At 40.5% G+C, this 19,608-nt stretch overlaps 2 protein-coding genes across 3 annotated transcripts; one reads left to right on the top strand and one right to left on the bottom strand.

Annotated features, from left to right (window-relative positions):
• Positions 1–1,797: 1,797 nt before the first annotated feature.
• ogfr (opioid growth factor receptor) lies at positions 1,798–8,242 on the bottom strand. The gene is made up of 7 exons (XM_022189770.2): positions 7,895–8,242; positions 7,313–7,378; positions 7,140–7,221; positions 6,966–7,044; positions 5,078–5,144; positions 4,086–4,234; positions 1,798–3,996 (listed from the first exon to the last, which is right to left on the bottom strand). Exons 1-7 carry the CDS (start codon positions 8,024–8,026, stop codon positions 2,892–2,894), a joined length of 1,680 nt encoding a protein of 559 aa, XP_022045462.1. The 5' UTR covers positions 8,027–8,242; the 3' UTR covers positions 1,798–2,891.
• A 3,440-nt stretch (positions 8,243–11,682) lies between these two features.
• kcnk15 (potassium channel, subfamily K, member 15) lies at positions 11,683–19,513 on the top strand. Of its 2 annotated transcripts, XM_022189772.2 has the most exons (3): positions 11,683–11,919; positions 16,667–17,492; positions 17,688–19,513. In XM_022189772.2, exons 2-3 carry the CDS (start codon positions 17,195–17,197, stop codon positions 18,689–18,691), a joined length of 1,302 nt encoding a protein of 433 aa, XP_022045464.1. In that variant the 5' UTR covers positions 11,683–11,919; positions 16,667–17,194; the 3' UTR covers positions 18,692–19,513. The 2 variants fall into 2 exon arrangements, with proteins under 2 accessions (XP_022045464.1, XP_051804916.1); XM_051948956.1 differs by lacking the exon at positions 11,683–11,919 and having other exon boundaries at positions 16,657–17,492.
• Positions 19,514–19,608: the final 95 nt, after the last annotated feature.

Raw genomic sequence — 19,608 nt, 5'->3', positions numbered from 1 at the left:
GATCATGTCCCGAAGCCAGTTGTAAAACTCGTTAACTTTATACAGCGAGAGGGCTTCAGCATCGTCAGTTCATTAAGTTTCTTGAAGAAACTGATGCTGATCACCAGGACTTGCTTTACCACTCTCATGACGGCTGGTTAAGTTTGGGGAAAGTATGTCAGCGAGTGTGGGAGCTCAAAGGCGAGATTAGCTCATTTTTGGAGTTAATCGGGAAAACCGATGATTTTCCTGAGCTGCGCCACAGAGATCGTCTCTGTGATTTTACTTTTGCCGTCGACATACTGACACACATGAATGAGCTGAACGTGAAGCTGCAAGGGAAAGATCAATTTGTGCACAAACTATACACAAATGTGACAGCCTTCAAAGCCAAACTGACTTTATTCTCAAGACAAATGTCAAAAAAATATCCTTTGCTCATTTCCCTACACTGGCGATGCTGACAGAAGCCAGTCCACATGTGATGAAATACAAGGAATCACTAGAAGACCTACACGGAGAATTCTGCCCTTGGTTCTCCGATTTTGAAAAAATTGACAAGGCACTTCAGCTGGTATCATATCTTTTGTCACAAGACCCAGAAACAGCACCTCAGGAGTTGCAGTTGGAACTGATCGATCTTCAAAATGACTCAGTCTTACAGGAGAAGTTCAGCTCCCTTAAACTGAATGACTTTTACACTTCACTAAGTGAAGCCAAGTTTCCAAACATTCAGAAGATGACACAGAGGATGCTGGTGTTGTTGGGATCTACCTACATGTGTGAGCAGACGTTTAGCGTGATGAACATCAACAAAGCACACCAAAGATCCCAGTTAACTGATGAACACCTCAGATCCATCCTGAGAATTGCCACAATCAAACTGACACCAGACTTTGACGCACTGGCAAAAAAGGGTGACCAATGACACTGTTCCCACTGAAAGTGAATGTGAGTATTCTTTACTTTGTCAGTATTGTTTTTTCTTTAACATGTAATTCATATTAGTTAGCACAATCTCCAACCATCTGATGGTGGTCTGGCCTGTCTGTCAAATTTCAAAAGTCAATGTGGCCCCTGAGCCAAAAAGTTTGCCCACCCCTGCTCTCGAAGCACATCCATTGTTACGGAGAAGAAGCATATTTTCGTGTCTAAACTTGGAATAATCCAACAGATTCTGCTAAGAGTGTTTTATTTGTTATGTTCCAAACAGGAGATGAGTAAATCTATAGAAAGAGGCTGCCATGGACAACGCAGTAACAAACACCAGGATGAAACTAACAGTGTATATATATTTCTTACTGACCTTACCCACACCCTCAACTCCACAGTGATCCTGAGGCCTGAACAAGTTGCGCTGCATCAATATCTATGTTCTATTTTCTTTCCTCAGCTCTGAGTCACTTCACTGAGATGCAGTTTGTTTATAGTTAAAAAAAAAAAAGACTGAGATTTCTGACTATATGTTGCTGCAGGAAGAGTCTCAGGAATAGAACTGAATCCGGACATCTACCGCAGCGTTATCTCAGGATAATGCTGCAGCTGTAATAGGACTCCGGTCAAACACAGGTGAATTTCATAGAAGAAAATAGCATAACTTTATTCTGCTTCGTTAATAGCCAGGTTCTTAGTCGGGGGGGGGGGGGGGGGGGGGGGGGATGTCATATATAAAGTTATTACCATTTCATTAGGTAAATACAGTACCTTCAACAGTTGATAGTGAAAATGAAGTGCAAATATCAAAAGATGCATCAATAAAATTACCCTGGCTTGGAAATTTCCATGGACTGCACCAAATTAAATTAACATCCCGTGGACTTTAAATTATAACCAAAGCTTTATCAACTCTGCCAAGATGACATACATATCATACAATCAAACAGTCTTATCACATTTTCTTTTGGCAAGGCTTTCAGTTGTTCAAAAGTCTACTTCCCAAATCTGCATGAAACCACACAGACTGTGCAACATTATTAAAATATAACTTAAATGACATTCAGTCTTAATTCCATTTGAACAGCAGGGTCCAGCAGAAAAAAACAAACCAGTACAGAATGCTTTTACCCACACAAAAACAGCTCAAAGAGACAAAAAAAAGCTCTTCCAATGAATTTCTCAGTGCAAAAAAAAAAAAAAAAAATCCTCAAATGTCAACGTACTAAGGTGGTAAAAATGCTGAAACCTTCATTTCATTGATATACATTAATAATAGTGCTTTATGTATTTTGTAGAGATATTAAATATCTGCTGCTGTCAGTCTGTCATTACTACCTTTAAAGATAAGTCAGGCAATATTCTGTATTTTTCTTTTTTGTCTACAAATCCAATAAAAACGACCAAAAACAACAATGAATTTATCCAACTCATGAGTATTACAGCTTGGTTCTGAATGCCACAGACCTCCAAAAATGATGAAAATGTAACTGAGCCCATGCCTGGCAACGGGTCACTTCAGTGCAATCAACTTGGGCACTGATTTACTGCACACACTGTCCTGCTGGTGTAAATAACATTAACTCCTGTTTAACCAAAATTTACCTGCCAGCTGTAAAATGAAACCGTTTCTGCACAGGCTTCGGGCCGAGTGCCACAGACCGGATTGGGAAGTCAGAAAGCATCGAGCACTCACTGCTGGTTTTGGTCATTATTTGGAGTTGTTGGGAAATCAAACAAAAATATGGAATACCACAAGCCTTATTCTTCAATATTGTTGAATGGCCACGTGGAGACAGAGCCTTACCTCGTCCCACATTTAGTGACTTAATCAATTCATATACTCCTTCAAAGTGAAAAGAATCAATATCACATCAAATATAGTAGAAATAAGGCCTAGAAAGTCTTTAAGTCATACTCTGTCCCTATATTACATTTCATTTTAATCCATATGTATATTCTTCAGTCACTCAGTTTATTCATGAATTCCCCACGCTTTGGTTTGAGCTCGAGGGGTTTGATTCCATATCAATATCCTCCGACCCCTTGCCATTTGTCTGTTCATCTGCGCTTTTTTCGGCTTTAATCAGTGACCCATTCGTTGCCGACATGTTTTCCTGTGGCGTTTCCTCTGACTCCTTTTTATCTGGCACTTGATTAAAATCAGTCCTTGGGATTTTTTCCTCCCTTTCGGACGACAGAGAGGGCGAGTGTTTTGAAGTCTTAAGAGGAGTTTGCACCGATGGGCTCGTTGGACCAGTGGTTTTATTAGCAACAGCTTTATCCTCCATCTGCCCGCTGGCCAAGTCCCCAGTGGAGCCATTGCTTGGCAGCACCTTGTTATCTTCTCGCTTCTTCTTCGGCGGTTTTTCAATTTCTATGTCTCCATCTGTTTGCATATTGTTGTCTGCTTCCTGGACAGTGTCCTTCACGTTATTGGTAGATTTCTGCTCACCATCCACACAGGGGTCGGTTTTTGTGGTCACAGTGTCAGGACTTGGTGACTGATCCATCTCATGAACATCATCTGCAGAGTCGTTTCCATTACCCAAAGCTTCACTATTAACGTCAGTCTCCACGCTTCCATTTCCAACAGCCTCGGCTTCTGATTTTGGCTCAGGAGATGCCTCGGACGGTTTGTTTTTGTCCTTAGTTGCTGTATTGTCAGTTCCTTTCTGAGCCTTTGCAACATTATCCAGTCCGTCCTCTTTCTGTTGCACAGCTGTTTCTCCATCTTTGCTTTTACCCCGTGAACAGACGTCATCCTTTCCATCTCCATTCCCAACAGCATCAGATCTTTTCTCTGCCTTTCTGAACTGTTTCTGGATCTTTCTGGGACACCAAACGAACTTATCCTTTGGCTCAAAGTGAAGGTAAGCAAAGCGTACGAGCTCCTGACGCTTCTGCTTGTCAAGCACAGCAAATAGGAAGTAGTCAAGCACGCTGCGTTTCACGCTGCTGAGGGTCTTCTTGACCAGAGTCTCCTCCAGGAAGAAGCGCACGAGTGGAGCCTGATAGTGCTCAAAGCCCAGCTCTCCGAGGCTTTTCAGGATGCGAGTGATCCGCAGGTTGTTGTGCATATTCCTTTAAGATATATGAGAATGGAGGCTGTAATCACGAACAAAAAGGTACATACATATGAAATTACTAACATGAGAATATTGAATATTTACCGCTCCAAGTTTCCAAAGCGCTCCTTCCAATTTTCTGCACGTTTCACTTCACCCGTCTCTTTGTTGACCAAACGGATGCCATAAAAGCCCAACATGAGTTCATAGGACTCGACTAGTCTCCTTTTAGCATCCTCATTCTTCTTGAAGGCCTGGTGAACATATACAGTAGAGATAAAATATAAATAAAAAAAGATTGTGAGACATTTACACAGCTTTGATTATCATACAATACACGGGAAACAGGATTGTTAACATTATCCTACAAGTTTGCATCTGCAAACTTAATTACTGGGACAGTTTGTGTATTAAACAGCTACATGAGGAAAAAATAAGAACAATGTTTAATACTATGAGCGTTGTGCTGTCAATAAAAAGCAACAAGCTTTAGGTTTCTCAAAAAGGTATATATTTACTTAAGAATGTAAAAAATGGTAGTGTGTGATGACTGAGGTGCAAGCTCATGTATTGCAATGTACAAAAAAAAATTTGCAGACTGGCAGGGTCAACAATTGTATTCTGCCTCTTTCTTAAAGTTTGAAGTACTGCTAAGCATGTCTAAATTTAGTGCTAATTGTATTTAAAAGACAACTTACATGATATAATGAAATATTTCTGATATTTGATTCCAAATGTGACAGAAATAAGAGGACAGGGACAAAAAGACACAAGTCTTAAAACTCTTGAACAGTGCAGAGCTAATGCTGTAAACTTCTAGCTTGTAGCTTGTTTTGGAAAGAATTTATCACTCAAGCAAAGACAGAAGAAATTCTAGAGAAACTACAGCAGCTGCAGTAAACATTCTGGTTGATTCAACACGGCATTTACAATATAACTCGTCTCTAGCTAAAGCAGCAAACACACACTGTTGTTTTGGTTCACGGGACATCATTTGATTCTGGCTTCACCCTCATAAGAAACGCCTGTCATTGCTAATTTGTAATATCATTTTGTTGGGTTTTCATCAAAAGACTTGTTCCCTGTGACACACTTACCTCAATTTCCTTCTTGGTGAGTTCTGAAGCCATGTAATTAACCCCTGGTTCTCGCAGCGGAAACAGCCTTACAATGGCAAACAATTCCAGAGAGAAACAACAGAAAACCAATTAACATCCAGTGAAACTATAATCTAATCCAAAGAAGATAATGTCAGCTGTTCCTGTGTCATTATTGGTTAATGATGCAAACAAAGCACTTTGTTGGTGCTTCATCCCATAAAAACAGTACATACAGCACAGCTCTAAAGCCCTAAAATGATTTCCCAAACTGCATCCTTCAAAAACACATTTTGTTATAAGCAAATAAAACAAAAATGTGTGAACAGTCTGGAATGATGTGTTCATTTTATCACCGTTTCTTTTTTTGTGATCTAAAATGACAGGTTAGACTACAAAGCTGCGATTAGGCACATGAAGAGCATACAAATTTTGTGTTTGGCGGCAATTTTTAAAGTTTTGAAAAAACTAACATCCAGAGAGATCATTCAGAAATTTATCTAAGCAGTTGCAAATTCATGAAAAGAGCAAAACATTTCTTAAAAACAACATCAACATGATGGTACATCGTTACTAAGCTTATACTGTCTCCACTTAAACACTACATAGCAATTGCGTACATCATTAAACCATGAATGCAGAGGAAATGAACATACTTATTTTTAAATTATAATAAAGGGAAATGACACATCACTTTCCTCATATCATTGGAACTGATCTGCAAATGAAACTCCAAAACGACAAAAAGAATTAATCCAAAACATTTAGAACTTATGTTTTGTTTTATGTTGTGTTACTGGAGCTGCTCCACAAATCAGTTGACCTTTTTCCAGCTGTAAAATGTGAATTCTTTACAACAGTGCATATTTGAAAAATTGTGTGTATCAATAGCACACTCAAAAATTATGCAGAACTAGTCTGTGCCCCTACTGTACTTCCCAGTCAGAACATCCTACATATTGAAGAAACATCCAGTAGGTCTATAACAGGCCTCAAACTGAACAGTCATCAGAAGAGTGAACTATGAAGCCAGATTAAGGGTAAGCAGGTACGTTGAGCATAAAGAGCTTTCAGTGTCACAAAGGTGGCTCTCTTTTAACCTGTTAGATCACCATGGTAAGTGATGCTGCACAGAATGCTCCATTTAGAGACTGGTATTTGTTTCCTGATGATTCTCGATGAGCGATACAGATTATTTGTTGAGGGAATAATCAGTATCAACAACACTTGATTAGTAATCCCACTAACAAAGCTGTGCAGTCAGCAGCACAATCTGCATGCGTCACGGTGCCACTGGAACTTACATGTATTCAGTTGGCAATGCAGAAAATGCTTAAATATGTTTTTGTGTTTGGTCCTGATTTGCTGCCAAGTGCATTTTACTCTGCTGAGTACAGATTAGAAAATCAATTAGTCTATCGATATTGATCACACAAAGTATTCAATCAACAACATTAATGTCACTTTGATTTGCCCCAAAATTAAAGTGATTTCCATGAATTTATCTTTATGGGACAGTGTCAGACCTAAATACACTTCTTGAATATCATGTTTAAATGTGTGACGTTTAAGGCATAAGAGCTCTACTGTGCAGCTGTCATATTACAAATAAGTGGCTGAATTTTCTACCAGTGTTGTCCTCTTTCCTTATGTGTAGCACATCTTTTTTTTTTAACTATAATACATTTTCATATTCTTTATTGTTCTTCAGTATAACATTCTGTTCCTCCTGTCTCTTCTTGGGGATTTTAGGTTTAGTCAAGCCAGCTTACACAAGGAAAGCCTAGTTATAGCAAACTTGCTTTGCATTACACTCTTAGCCAAGATTTTGTAGCTTCAAACAGGACACAGCCAAAGCATACAATCCCAAGATTCAAATAGTACATACCACTGAATGTATGAGTGAACTCTCTCAAGTCTTTTGTAGTCATTTTTCCATTCCTTAAGAAATGACTCAATGTAGACATCTGTACCACACGAGAAAAAAAACATAATGTATCACCACAACAAACATGATTTCCCATGACAGAATATATCTTACAAGAACAAATGAAATGCTTACCATCAGGAGCAGATGGAAATTTATTGAGATAAAACTGCAGATTGTTCATTTTGTCCTCTGAGCACTCATCATCTGTGAGATTCTGCCAAAAAAGCAGAGAGCAGAATTTGATTGTAAATTGGTCTGAGCTGGGATGGGTGAGATGCTTCACTGATCAGGTGTTTGTTACTCACTGGATATCCTCTTCTATAGTTCTGCATGTCCTTAGCTGCCCTCATGTTTCTGGGCGTATGATGCCACTGCAAATAAAAGTGAAATGAACCTTCATCAGATGCCGTAGCTAATAAAAAATACAAAGTGTCGAGGCATCTTTATTTAAAGATGACAAATCTGGTGATCGTTGCCAATGACGCCAGGACCTATAGTGCTTGAATAGCAGCAAGCTACCATAATGTCAGTTGAGATATAAGGCCAGGCTAATTATCCAGCACTGCCGCAGAAGAGCTTAATTAGTTAATTTAAAACGCTCACATTCTTATTATGAATGATAATCTACGAATAGCAATCACTGTGAGCAGTGCAGTATAAATATTTAAACGAAACGCCTGCGATTTCCAGAGCAGAAGAAAGCTAGCGTTGGCAGCTAGCTAGGCTAGTTAGCAAGGGTGCAGCGGACAGGCATAAAGCTAACATTAGCTTTACCTATCGGTAATAAAAGCAGCCGCCTCGCCGGCTGCAAAGACACTGAGTTAGAAGCCAGTGTGTTAGGAGTCTGGTGCGTTATGGTTTGGGTAAGTAACAATGAAAGCACGTACCGTCACTAGAGCCCAGCCAGATTTGTTTTTGTCTTGACTTGACCGACGGGTTTGGCTATCTCCGGCCGGGTCGTCTCCATCACTCTCTGTGTCCCAGGTCGAGTCGTACTCACACACACAGTCGTCCTCCATTATTTAAAATAAAAGGTGTTATGATTACCTGAAGCTCAATACACGCGTAACCTGGTTTAGCACTATAACCGGGAAGAATTAGTTACACTTGCATGTTCAGGTTAGACGGGGACGGCCCTGACCATCCGTCTTTCCAGCCAACCATCGTCACACAGCGGCTCCGCTGGCGGCTGCAGCACTGATGCTGCCTTCAGGTACATCCCCTCAATAGCCATAAACCAACTCCACATAACTTGATACACAATTGCGTTTGCTATTACTTTAGTCCGAGACGCATCGATATTTTAAGAATAGCTTTTTTTTGTTCGAGAGTAGAAAACCCTATAGCTGCAATGCTGAGTTCCACCCTCCCGTGAGGAAACGATAAGGCTGAAAGTCAATATTGCTAAAGGGACTCATAATAAACTGACTTAAGGATGCTGTTCATTTCCTTTTGTCTCAGTGTCCCCTCTTGTCTGTTCTTAGCATGAAATCTTGACCCCACTGCGGTGTTATTTGGCACTTAATTAAGTATTTAATGTACTTTCCCATCAGTATTTCGATTTTCCGATACACCAGGAAGGCAGCACACTGTGTTGGTTGATGGTGTTAAAAACTGCAAACCAGCTGAGTCAGACAGCCTATCTTAAGTACAGATAAAACTCTTTCACTTCAGTGTTATGCAACCACACAATAACAGACAGGTGGTAATGGATCAGCTAACACACTAGAAGAGAATTATTGGCCTTTATAAAGTAACAAGGGAACTGCTGCATCAACAAATGCATTATTGCAGGAATATATAATTAAACTGCACTTGATGAGAAATACTGAAGTCCTAATGGACCACAACTTTATGATCTAGCTGCAGACTGATGTTATTATATAGCCTATATGATAAATGTGAATATGTTTATTGGTCTCTTAGCAGAATGTCCACAGAAAGTCAAAAATCCAGCAGCTCTCCCAGTAAATCATTGTATTTACATATCTGTAGGACTATTTTGGGGGTTCTGGGTTGAGGTGATAGGAGTGCTCATGCTCATCAGAGACAATGCTGTCAATTGAGACAACCTGGATCACACTGAAAACACTGCAGAAAACCTGAGTTACGAGGCAACTTGAAATGTTTGACATACCATCAAGGATAAATCAATTCATGCACGTAGAGTTTTTGGCAACTGTGAGAAAGACATATTAATTGGTTGTTTTAAATTATGACTACAATTAACAATTATTTTCATAGCCAGTGCGCAGTGTGCCTTCTGATTTCTTGTTTTGACCTTCCATCCATCCATCCATCCATCCATCCATCCATCCATCCATTCATCCATCCATTCATCCATCCATCCATCCGGGGTTGTTGCATTCGAGCGACGTTTTCCTCTTCTGGGTGGGAAAAAGAAAATTTGGAGATCCCAAGATGTTCCCAGGTCAGATGAGATGTGTAATCCATCCAGCAACATCTGGGTCTACCCCACAGTCTCCTTCCAGTTGGGGATGCTTGAAAAACCTCCAAAAAAAGGTAATTTAATCAATTTCATCAATCTCATATTTTTAGTCCTTAGCTAGAGCTCATGACCATAGGTAAGGATTGGAATGTAGATCAACTGGTACGTTAAGAGCTGTGCTGTCATGCTCAGCTCCCACAGCACTGTCCAGTGACCTGAATTTCCGCTTATGCTGCACCAGTCTGTCAGTTTCCCTCATCCTTCATTTCCCCAACACGTGTCAGAAAGATCCCAAGATATTTAAACTCCGTCACTGAGAGCACTGACTCGTCCACCAATCTAAGTGGAGCAATCCACTAGTTTCTGACAGAAAACCATGACTTGGACTTGGAGGTGCTGATTCTGTCATGGGCGTAGCCAAAACCCGGTCCCCTTCTGGCCATCCGTTCCCCTGCCGGTGTGTTCCCGGTCTGTGGGGCTCTCCACAGCTGCTGATTAGTGGATTAGGTGCAGCTGTGGAGAGCCTCACACCTGCAGCTGATTCCATCTGCTGCTATAAAGACCGGCTTCACACGGCAGGGGATGTGGGACCATACTACACTTCTGTTTTGTTTCCTGTTCTGAAAAGACGCTGCAATGCTGGTCTTGGAGCTGCCAGTCTTCCCCCCAGCCGTCCTTAGGGAAAGGACGGAGATCCCTGCCACCCTCTGAGGAAAGGGTGTGAGAGTTTTTGGCCTGAGTGGCTTTATCGTTGACTTTTGTGAGAAATAAACCTGTTGACTGTGACCTGCCATGCCGCCTGCAGACACACACACACCTTGGGTTCAAAATCCTCCCTGTACCGTGACAGATTCTCTTTACACTTGACTGCAAATTGCCCCAGTGCATGCTGGAGGTTGCAGTCTGGAGAAACCAACTGAACCACATCATCTGCAAATTAAAAAGGAAGCTAAACCAGACACCCTCCTCACCTTGGCTGTGCTTTGAGATTCTGTCCATGAATATCAGAAACAGGATCAGACCCTGGTGGTGTCCAACAATTCATAGCAATAGCCCCGATACACTCACAGGATCCCCTCAGAGACATGACTGTAGACCTTGTAAGTCTACAAAACACGTGGACATGATGATCAACCTGACATGACTTACTGAGAGACTCCACACTGATAAACCACTGCTCCATGGTCAGGATGAATTCAGCATTAGTCTTCTTGAACTCAAAATTCAGTGATCAGTCTCTTCCATCCAGCAGCTTGTTTCGTCAGCAAACCTAAAATCCAAAACTAGTCTCATCAAACAGAGAAGCTAGAAGTAGGGAATGTTTGGTATTTTTGCATGAAAAAGCTCTTTAACAAATAACTAGCTGTTGAAATAGTTCAGGATATATTTTCTGTTGCCTGACTAGTCAATTAACCAGCTAACTGTTTCATCTCATTTTAAGATTATTGTTCAGGAACAAAAGTAAACAAAAGCAGTCATGTACAACCTCTACCATGTAGTTGTCATTAGTAAAGGCAGAAAATTTGGTGAGGTGGTCGATATTTAATGAGTTTGATGTGTTTGTCAGAGAAGCCATGCTGTTTTAATGTTTAAAATGGGATATTTTGAAGCAAATGTAAGTAACTCTGGGTTTTTTTTGGGGGGTTTTTTTTTTTGGTGATGTTGAAAACTGATCAAAAGCTTTGAGTCACATTTGATGGCAGGTAATGTTAAGTAGTGTACAGTGTGGATATGGTTAAAAAAAAGTGAGCAGTGCAACACAGAAATGTTCATTTATGTCATTAGCTCACACATGCTCTTTCTCTCACCCTTTCAATACGTACAAAGTCAAAATACAGTCCGATTTATGCAGCCTGAGTTCTCATTAGAAATGTCCTCTACATGTAACATCTTCAGTTTTATGGTATTATTAGTGGGATTCAGGTTTCGTGCTATGAGGGCCGACAACACATGAAGGATTCAGAGGTGAGAATGTATAATTGGACCGTGATACTCCGCGTTTGACAGTAATTGGATAGATGCATTTATAGATGGGAGTATTTTGCCATTAGAGGGTATAAATAGAATGCTGTATTATCACAGGGGATTCAGTGTTGAATGGCCACTGGTGTGGGTTACTATTTTTGGTCCTAGTTACTGTGGAAACCAGAGTGCTCTGCAGGCATCCAGTATTTGCTGTTGCTATTTAGTGCCTCAGCTTCATAAGATTGATTCTATATCACCCTTTTCTCAGTCAGTTCAACACAGATGGAAAGATCTGCAAATGTACACAGCGCTTATAAAAAGTAACACAGTGTGGCTGTGTTTGTCAGAGAATTGACATTAATTTACTGACTTCAGGACCAGTTTACAACTCTATCTGCCACATGTAACAATGAATTCCCTGCTTCCTAGTTTATCCTGCTGGTTGGAGTTGAGGATCAGATGGAGGAATTGAACACATCAAGAGCAGAGCTGCACCAGGTATTTCTACATTCACGACTAAGCTTGTATGTAAAGTCCCTCCTAAGTATCTTCTAGATCGTTTTAAGCTGATTTATTAAAGCAGTAACCACCAAAACCTAACAACTGTCTTAAGTAGTAAAGGTATCGGTAATGCTAAAATCTGTCGCCAACAGAAACCTGTGTAATGCTGCCCAAAAGAAATCAACCACTATATGCAAACATAGAGTCACTATTGCATAATAAGCTGCAACAGAACTCTCTAAAATGATTTTCTGGATGCCAAGCATCATCTTAAAATTAACTGTCCAGTCTTTGGCAATGCAAGATTTATGCTGTTGTATTTACAAATGCATGCACACAGAAATGCATTTGTTCTAGATAAAGGAAACTGTTTGGAATGAGTTGGAAATACTGACCAAACCACTGTAGGAATATGTATGTATGTATATATATGTATCTATTCATAAAGTGATCAAATTGTATTGTTTTAGTGTAGTAAATCTTGTGACTAATGAAATAAATGGTGGGTATGAAAAGTCTCAGCGGCAGATTTGATCAAGATGCTTCATATGTCATTACGCTTTAAGGAGACAGTCTGGCAGCTGCAGCATTCAAATCACAAAATGTACCTAAAACAAAGATTGTATGGAGTTTGATTGTTAAAAAAAAAAAAAAAAAGCCTGCAAGGATGAGCAGAAATAATGTGAGGCATCTTCTGACATGAGGTGAGAATCAGATGACATTATTATGTGGAGAGGACCATCTTGGTTTGTTGTAGGCTTATTTTCTGTGTGGTGTGCAAAAAATCTACAGAAGATCACCGCTCCATCTTTCCTTTTATTAACACTGTTTTTTTTTTTATTGTAGTGGTCAGATTAAAAACTCATCACAGTCATTTTAAATGCGGTCAATGCACACAGAAACAGCTCCTGGATCCAAAATTAAGAGTGATCTAAAAGTATTCATAGATCATTTTATAAGAGTGATCATGCACTTTGACAAATAGGAAAGTAGAATTTTACTTGGATTTGTTTCAGTGATCACAGGTTTTTATTTTTGTTTTTTTAACTTCTGTGCAGTGATCACGGGTTTACTCACTTTTGTTACAGTGAGTTTCTGCTTTGGGGATTGTATTCTGAGCATAGTCTTTCTAAAGTATCTGTTTTGGGCAATAAATGCCATCCAAATGTACTATCATGAATCATAATTTTAAAAAATCTCATCATGCTGCCTAGTGCTTTGACTTCAAGGAACAAAGAAAACATGATTCAATAGTGTACATTCTCTTCTGCTGAGCTGCTGACAAAACAAACCCACAAAAGAAAATGAGTGTCTTTTCTGTTCAGTGAAGAGTAAGAACAGAAATATGAGAGCGTTCAAAGAAAAGATCAAATCTCACGTCACACAGGAATTCACAAATATAAATGGGAACATTCAAAGCGTCTCTTCCAACTGATTCACAGAGAGGGACACAGACTCTGATTTAATCTGTAATTTCCCACTGGAATTAATTAAGTATTTTTATCTCACTATAAGAAGTCTGATGAAATCTTATATACTCAAAAATTGCCAACCAGCCATGTTATACAAATACCCCGCGGCCTCTCTTGTGTACAGTACAAAGTAGATACTTTTCTGTGTGTGTTGGACCATCGCACCAAATATAACCCAGCTCGGTGTTGTAACTGTGAGTCAGTGACAGATCCGAGGGGATTATCCTCACTATTGCTCGTCTAATAATGGCTGTCTTACCTGGTATGTTCTTCTCTTGAGATGAAGGCAGTTACTTTTCTGCTCTGACAGGTGAAACAGTTTCAGTCGTGCTGTCTCATCGTGCATACCAGAGAGCAAGTATTTCTGAAGAGAAAACACGCAGTAATATGCCCAACTTGTCAGTAATAGTTTAGGGAAATGCAAATTTATTAACTGTTAGAATTCACTCAGTGAAGTCTTCAAGGACTGAATCGGTTTATGCTTCATTTGCCTGTTTTGCTACTACTGTTGCGGTATCTGCATATAAAAATACATATAAATCTGATGTATGCATGCACGTGTTGCCTGCTTGTGTTTTGCATTTTACAAACTGTACCGAATAAAATTTTATTATTATTATATAGTGTTATATGAAAGCGCTGTGTTGCTGATTCAACTGTGCTTTTCCTCAGATTGTCACTGCTGTGGTATCTTCTGCTCAGTTCACCAAAATTTCTGTGTATCTTTGATGCAACATTTAGAATCTTGAGGCTTTTGTCTGTATTCTCTTTGTTAGAGATAATCTGTCAACATTATATCCATATAAATGCTGAAAACTTCAGAAACAAAAAGGTTACAAGACGCAGAAAAGCCTCACAAACTCCAGTTATGTTTGGCATCTCTGCATCAATGGCCAACATCTTCTCTGCCATACAGAGCCATAAATGGCACCAAATTATTATTTTTTTTAGAAAAGTTGATAATAAGATTTTTGTTTCAACACTCCTGCAAATTAGATTTGGATCTGTTGGATCATCACATCCCTAAACCGAAGGAAGCCAGCAGATCATTATCTCGATTAAAGCCGCTACAGTTAAATTCACAGCTCCCTCCATGTCTTTGTATCTTCAGACTTTTCCCAGACTGCTCTGACAACAGGTTTGTCTACACACAAACCCTCACTCATCATCAAACTGCTTCCTCGTCTTGCTCTACATGCATTGTCACTGTCTGTAATTTTCTCATATCCTTGTCAAAACACAGCTGCAGATCCCTGCTAAAGACCTCCCACTCAAAAAGTTGGGCTCTTACAGAGGAGCTTAATTTTTTTATAAGCTTTTCTTCAGGATTTTGCCAGATTTGCATTTTTGTTGTTGTTCTAGTTGCAGAAATGGCACAGCAGTTTTATTTAGTAGGAAAAATGTTCCTTTGGGTCCAAGGTGTGGTTTCCAGTGCATGTCACGTCATCTTTAAAATGGTTTTGTAAAATCTGCATATTATCCGCTTTATCATGAACGTAGTCTTTTTGAATATGTGAGATAAAAAATGGACAAGTGTTCTGTGTGGACAGTGTGAAGGAGCTAAAATTGGGAGGACGTCATGCTTGGGTAAATAAAGGACGTTTTTAAATCAGTTTGTGCTCACAAATATCTCCCAGTTCCTTCTAATGCCTTATTCTGAGAGTGGACAAAAGATTGCATTTCCATAATCCATGTCATTTACTTCTATTTCCTCCTCGTATGCGGAACATTGTAATATATGTGCATGTAATAATGAAATGTACCTCAGAGAGAACAGAGATAGCAAAAGTCAATCGATGAAGCGTCGCTCTGAGTCTAAATATTTATCTTTAATCTGTGGCCCAATGAGGATTGATGGGCCTCCTCACTTTGTTCCAGGTCCTTGGGCTTTGAAAAGGATGTGAACACAAAGCTGTCTGGCTGTTAGGGCTTCAGGTTCCTCTCTTATCAGCTGAGATGTAATTGATTTATGGAGAGCTGGTTTGAATCACAGCGGGGATGTAAGTGTGCTGATTTAGCCACTTAACACAAAAACAGGACCACAGAGAGCAGGTCGCTCTGTTCGAAAGGAACAAAAGAACAAACAATAATCCACCTGCGATACGCTGCCGGTGCTGCTAAACCCTGCTGTGGCATATGGAAGACGATCTCTCGAGTTCTTGTCTGACAAAAGTGTGTGATATTTCCTTTTAACTCGCCATGTTTGACTAAGAAAAACGTTGAGATGCAGTAACAACATAATTACCCGAGCGAGGGGCTGGATCATTACACTTAACGTATCAGCTCCTTCCTCAGTGACAGTCAAAGTCTGTGCTTCTTGTGCAAGTAACCATGGCAACCAGCATCACCTACAGCAAATGTCCGGAAGCATGTAGTGTCGTTTATTCAGCCACTGTATTTACATGCACCGGTTGTCTAATATGCAGAGTCCCACGTGCAAACACACAGGTGTCCAAGATAACACAGCAGTAACATTTTCCATCTAGATCTATTTTGGTGAAGTCTCAGATTTACATCAGAATTTTCTTTTAATTTGCTTTTTAAAAATGCCTTTTTATTGATAGGTTTTCAACCTCTTAACATGTGTGTTTATAAGCATATTAACTTAATATGTACATTGTTAGACCTATTATTGAGGATTCTTCATTTAGTTATTTCTGTTTGATGGCAAATATTTACTATTTATTAGATTCTTCTTGATTGTCAAATTGATACCTTGACGATGACAACATCATGTAAACCTGTAAAGTGGATCAAATTTACATGGGATGCCACAAGATTAGAAACCGCTATAGTTTCAACTAAGTGTCTTTGTTTCTGTCATTATTTAGACAAGGTGCAAGAAAATTTCTGAACTGACTTCTATGGCAAGTGAATATTTTAAGTTTAGTTGTCTTACATTAATTAAACAGTTGAGGGGCAGAAACACCTCCACCACAGACACTGACTCAATGCATTACACTGATGTACAGCTTTTTAAAAAGGATTATTATTACCCTATTATTCAAGTTGTTTAGACTATATACTATGCAATTTTGCACTTCTCAAACAAAAAAATGTGCCAACCTTCACACACCTTCTTTTAATCTGTAACATTCACTTCTTATGTCTTTTTTTCATCCTGTTCTGAAAAATCCTCCTATTGTCAGTGTTTACAATCATGCATGAAATCACCACTTCAATTTTTTCCTTTGTATGCCAACCTACTTGGCAATAAAACTGTTTCTGAAGAGATTTTAGCAACTTTCAGCATGCTATCTTTGTTATTTTAGGTGCAGACATTAGAACTGAAGACTCCAACTCCTCTGGACGTGGAGCCACAATGGAGATGGTTGCTGTCCATGGTGCTGGATTCTGCTCCCTATAATAAACTGGTATCTGCAGTCAAATCAGGAATTCACGAACCAGACTGAACGTCGGTGCCAAAGGTTACAGTGTATTTTCTACTATGCCTTATTATATATTGTATTACACACAGGCTTTTATTGGTGACTGCTTTGCGCATGCGAAGAGGCAACCTGAGGCCACTTGCTCTAACAGATGACCGTTTCCAGAGCATCGATGGCTCTCAACGCGCACAGCTGAAAATGCGCATTTTTACATAAACAACAGATTGAAACCTGCTAACACGCATGCCCGTTGCTTTTTTTGTTTGTTTATTTCTGTTTATTTCTATTTCTTATTATTTTCCTGCCCGCCTCTTCTGGCGCTACGCAACAAGCTGCAGCACCAATGTGGAGTGGAACCTGAAGAAGCAGTGCCACCTGTAACTGTGCCGCCGCCGTCGCTCCCGACTTTCCATGCCGACGCCGAGGATGAAGAAGCAAAACGTCCGGACCCTGTCACTGATCCTCTGCATGTTCTCCTACCTGCTGGTCGGTGCCGCGGTGTTTGACGCGCTGGAGTCGGAGACGGAGAGCTCCCGTAGAGGCATCCTGGAGAAGAAGCGCAGCGAGATGAAGAAGAAGTACCGCTTCTCCGAGGACGACTATCACGAAATCGAGCGAGTGGTGCTGCAAGCTGAACCCCACCGAGCCGGCAGACAGTGGAAATTCGCGGGCTCCTTTTACTTTGCCATAACAGTCATCACCACCATTGGTAAGTTAATGTGCGGCTTCTACCTTTGGAAATAAAGAAAAATGTGTCACAGAGCGTTTTTCTGCATTGATGCAAGATTTTAAGGTTTGTTTTTAATTGCACACTAATTAAAATAGAGACAGGTGATGCGTGTTTTACCATCCAAGCACATTGTGCATCACAGTGTTCCTCCAATTTCCGTCTCTCTGCATTAAGGTTATGGACATGCAGCACCAGGCACAGATGCAGGAAAGGTCTTCTGCATGTTCTACGCTGTTCTCGGCATTCCTCTTACTTTGGTCATGTTCCAGAGCCTGGGGGAAAGGATGAACACATTTGTCCGCTATCTCCTACACAAGACAAAGCAGTGCCTGGGCTTCAGACATACCGAGGTGTCCATGGAGAACATGGTCCTGGTGGGCTTCCTGTCCTGCATTGGAACCCTGTGTGTGGGAGCTGCAGCCTTTTCCTACTATGAGGGATGGAGCTTCTTCCATGCTTACTACTACTGCTTCATCACGCTCACCACCATCGGCTTTGGGGACTTCGTGGCCCTGCAGAAAAAGGAGGACCTCCAGAAGAAGACGCCCTATGTTGCTTTCAGCTTCATGTACATTCTGGTGGGGCTGACCGTCATTGGGGCTTTTCTGAATCTGGTGGTGCTTCGTTTCCTCACCATGAACACTGAGGATGAGAGGCGAGACGCTCAAGAGAGAGCTTCACTGAAGAGGGACAGGGGCCTTCTGGATGGAGGCCTCGGTCTCCGAGTTGTTGGTGAGCAGAGCAGAGACAGCCACAGGGAGATGAACAGGGGCAACATGGTGCACAGCCAGAGTACTCTCTTCCTCCCGATGGGGGAAGGAACCAGCCGCACCAACCTCATCTCCTCCCCCGCCGAGGATCAGGAGAGACGAAGAAGCCCCTGCAGCCACCGGCTACATTTTCAGATCAAGGCGGGCAGACACAGGCAGGAGTCGAGCCTCGGCTCCCTCTGCTCCTGCGTTTGCTACCGCTTGGGGGTCTGTGACAGCCCTCTTGTGTCCCACAGTGAACACCATGGCTGCCATATCAATTCTGTTTACTACAATTCAGTCTCCTACAGGATCCAGGGCTGCTCGCCAGGTTCCAGGGACAACACTGGACTCTCCTCCCCGGGAAGCACACTCTCACCTGGGCCCAGCTTTCGGGAGTTCCCTCGCTTAAGGAGAAAGTCAGTGTAGAGAGCGTCTTTATGAGGGGAAAGTGTTTGCACAGGCTGGAAACAGTATTTTGAAAGACACTGAATTTAGTGTTGCATTTCTTTTGTGCACGTCAGAAGACACAGATTCTGTTTTATGAATAAGTTGACAGTTGTGTCTATTGAAAATAGTTAATTTGTACAGTAAGGATGAATTTCTTCCAATTTTGCCTTGACATTATTTCTATTAGTGATCTTCGGTTTTGCTCGCATGTCAGCCACAGTGCAGTGCATGCTAACTAGAATGTATAGCACACAATGAGAATGCATGAGTATGATGTGAAGACATATAAAGTTGGGCTCTCATTCTACAATTTTGACAAGAAGTATTTTGGCTATGATAATTATGATTGTACAACTGTTCAGTGAATGTATGTGAACAATCCTCAATGGAGTCTGCTCCTGCTTTAGACAAAACCCTGGATTTTTCTTGCCATTGCTAGATGATGTCATTATACTTTTATATTTAAAAAGCCTTAAAGAACTCTGACCAAGCACATGAAATATGTGGCTCCTTTATTCAGTGAATTAAAAAAAAATCCTTTTATTACTCAGCTTTGAAGGTGAAGTGCACTACTGCACTCTAATATAAAGAGATTATGCTTTTTACATGACTGACTGAACTGTAATGGATGTAGCACATAAAATACGTAGCAGGTTATTAGTAAATGTCCCACAGCTCTGGGAAAACTTGGCATTTTCCAGCCAAGGAGGTGTTGTTTCTTTGCAGACTTGGTTTGTAATCAGATTCAGTGTGAGTCTCTTACAGTATTGTTTTATTAAACCAAAGGGAAAGACCAGTAAATGTGTGAGTGTTTTGTTATTCTCAATCAAAGTTTGATAAATTCAAAAACAAATTAACTCATGTTTGTGTGAGGTTGTTATGCTGTTGTGTTGACT

Source organism: Acanthochromis polyacanthus, chromosome 6 (assembly GCF_021347895.1).
Source record: "Acanthochromis polyacanthus isolate Apoly-LR-REF ecotype Palm Island chromosome 6, KAUST_Apoly_ChrSc, whole genome shotgun sequence".
NCBI lineage: Eukaryota > Metazoa > Chordata > Actinopteri > Pomacentridae > Acanthochromis > Acanthochromis polyacanthus.
Note: the sequence above shows the minus strand (reverse complement) of the source record. Positions and strands in the feature narration are given on the sequence as shown.

Excerpts from the sequence above, each read along its gene's own strand:
- ogfr (XM_022189770.2), bottom strand. The coding sequence starts at position 8,026 with ATGGAGGACGACTGTGTGTGTGAGTACGACTCGACCTGGGACACAGAG. Across the intron at positions 7,222-7,312 it reads ACTATAGAAGAGGATATCCA|AATCTCACAGATGATGAGTG; the intron begins GTGAGTAACAAA and ends CTTTTTTGGCAG. Across the intron at positions 7,045-7,139 it reads ATTTCCATCTGCTCCTGATG|ATGTCTACATTGAGTCATTT; the intron begins GTAAGCATTTCA and ends CGTGTGGTACAG.
- kcnk15 (XM_022189772.2), top strand. The coding sequence starts at position 17,195 with ATGCCGACGCCGAGGATGAAGAAGCAAAACGTCCGGACCCTGTCACTG. Across the intron at positions 17,493-17,687 it reads AACAGTCATCACCACCATTG|GTTATGGACATGCAGCACCA; the intron begins GTAAGTTAATGT and ends CTCTGCATTAAG.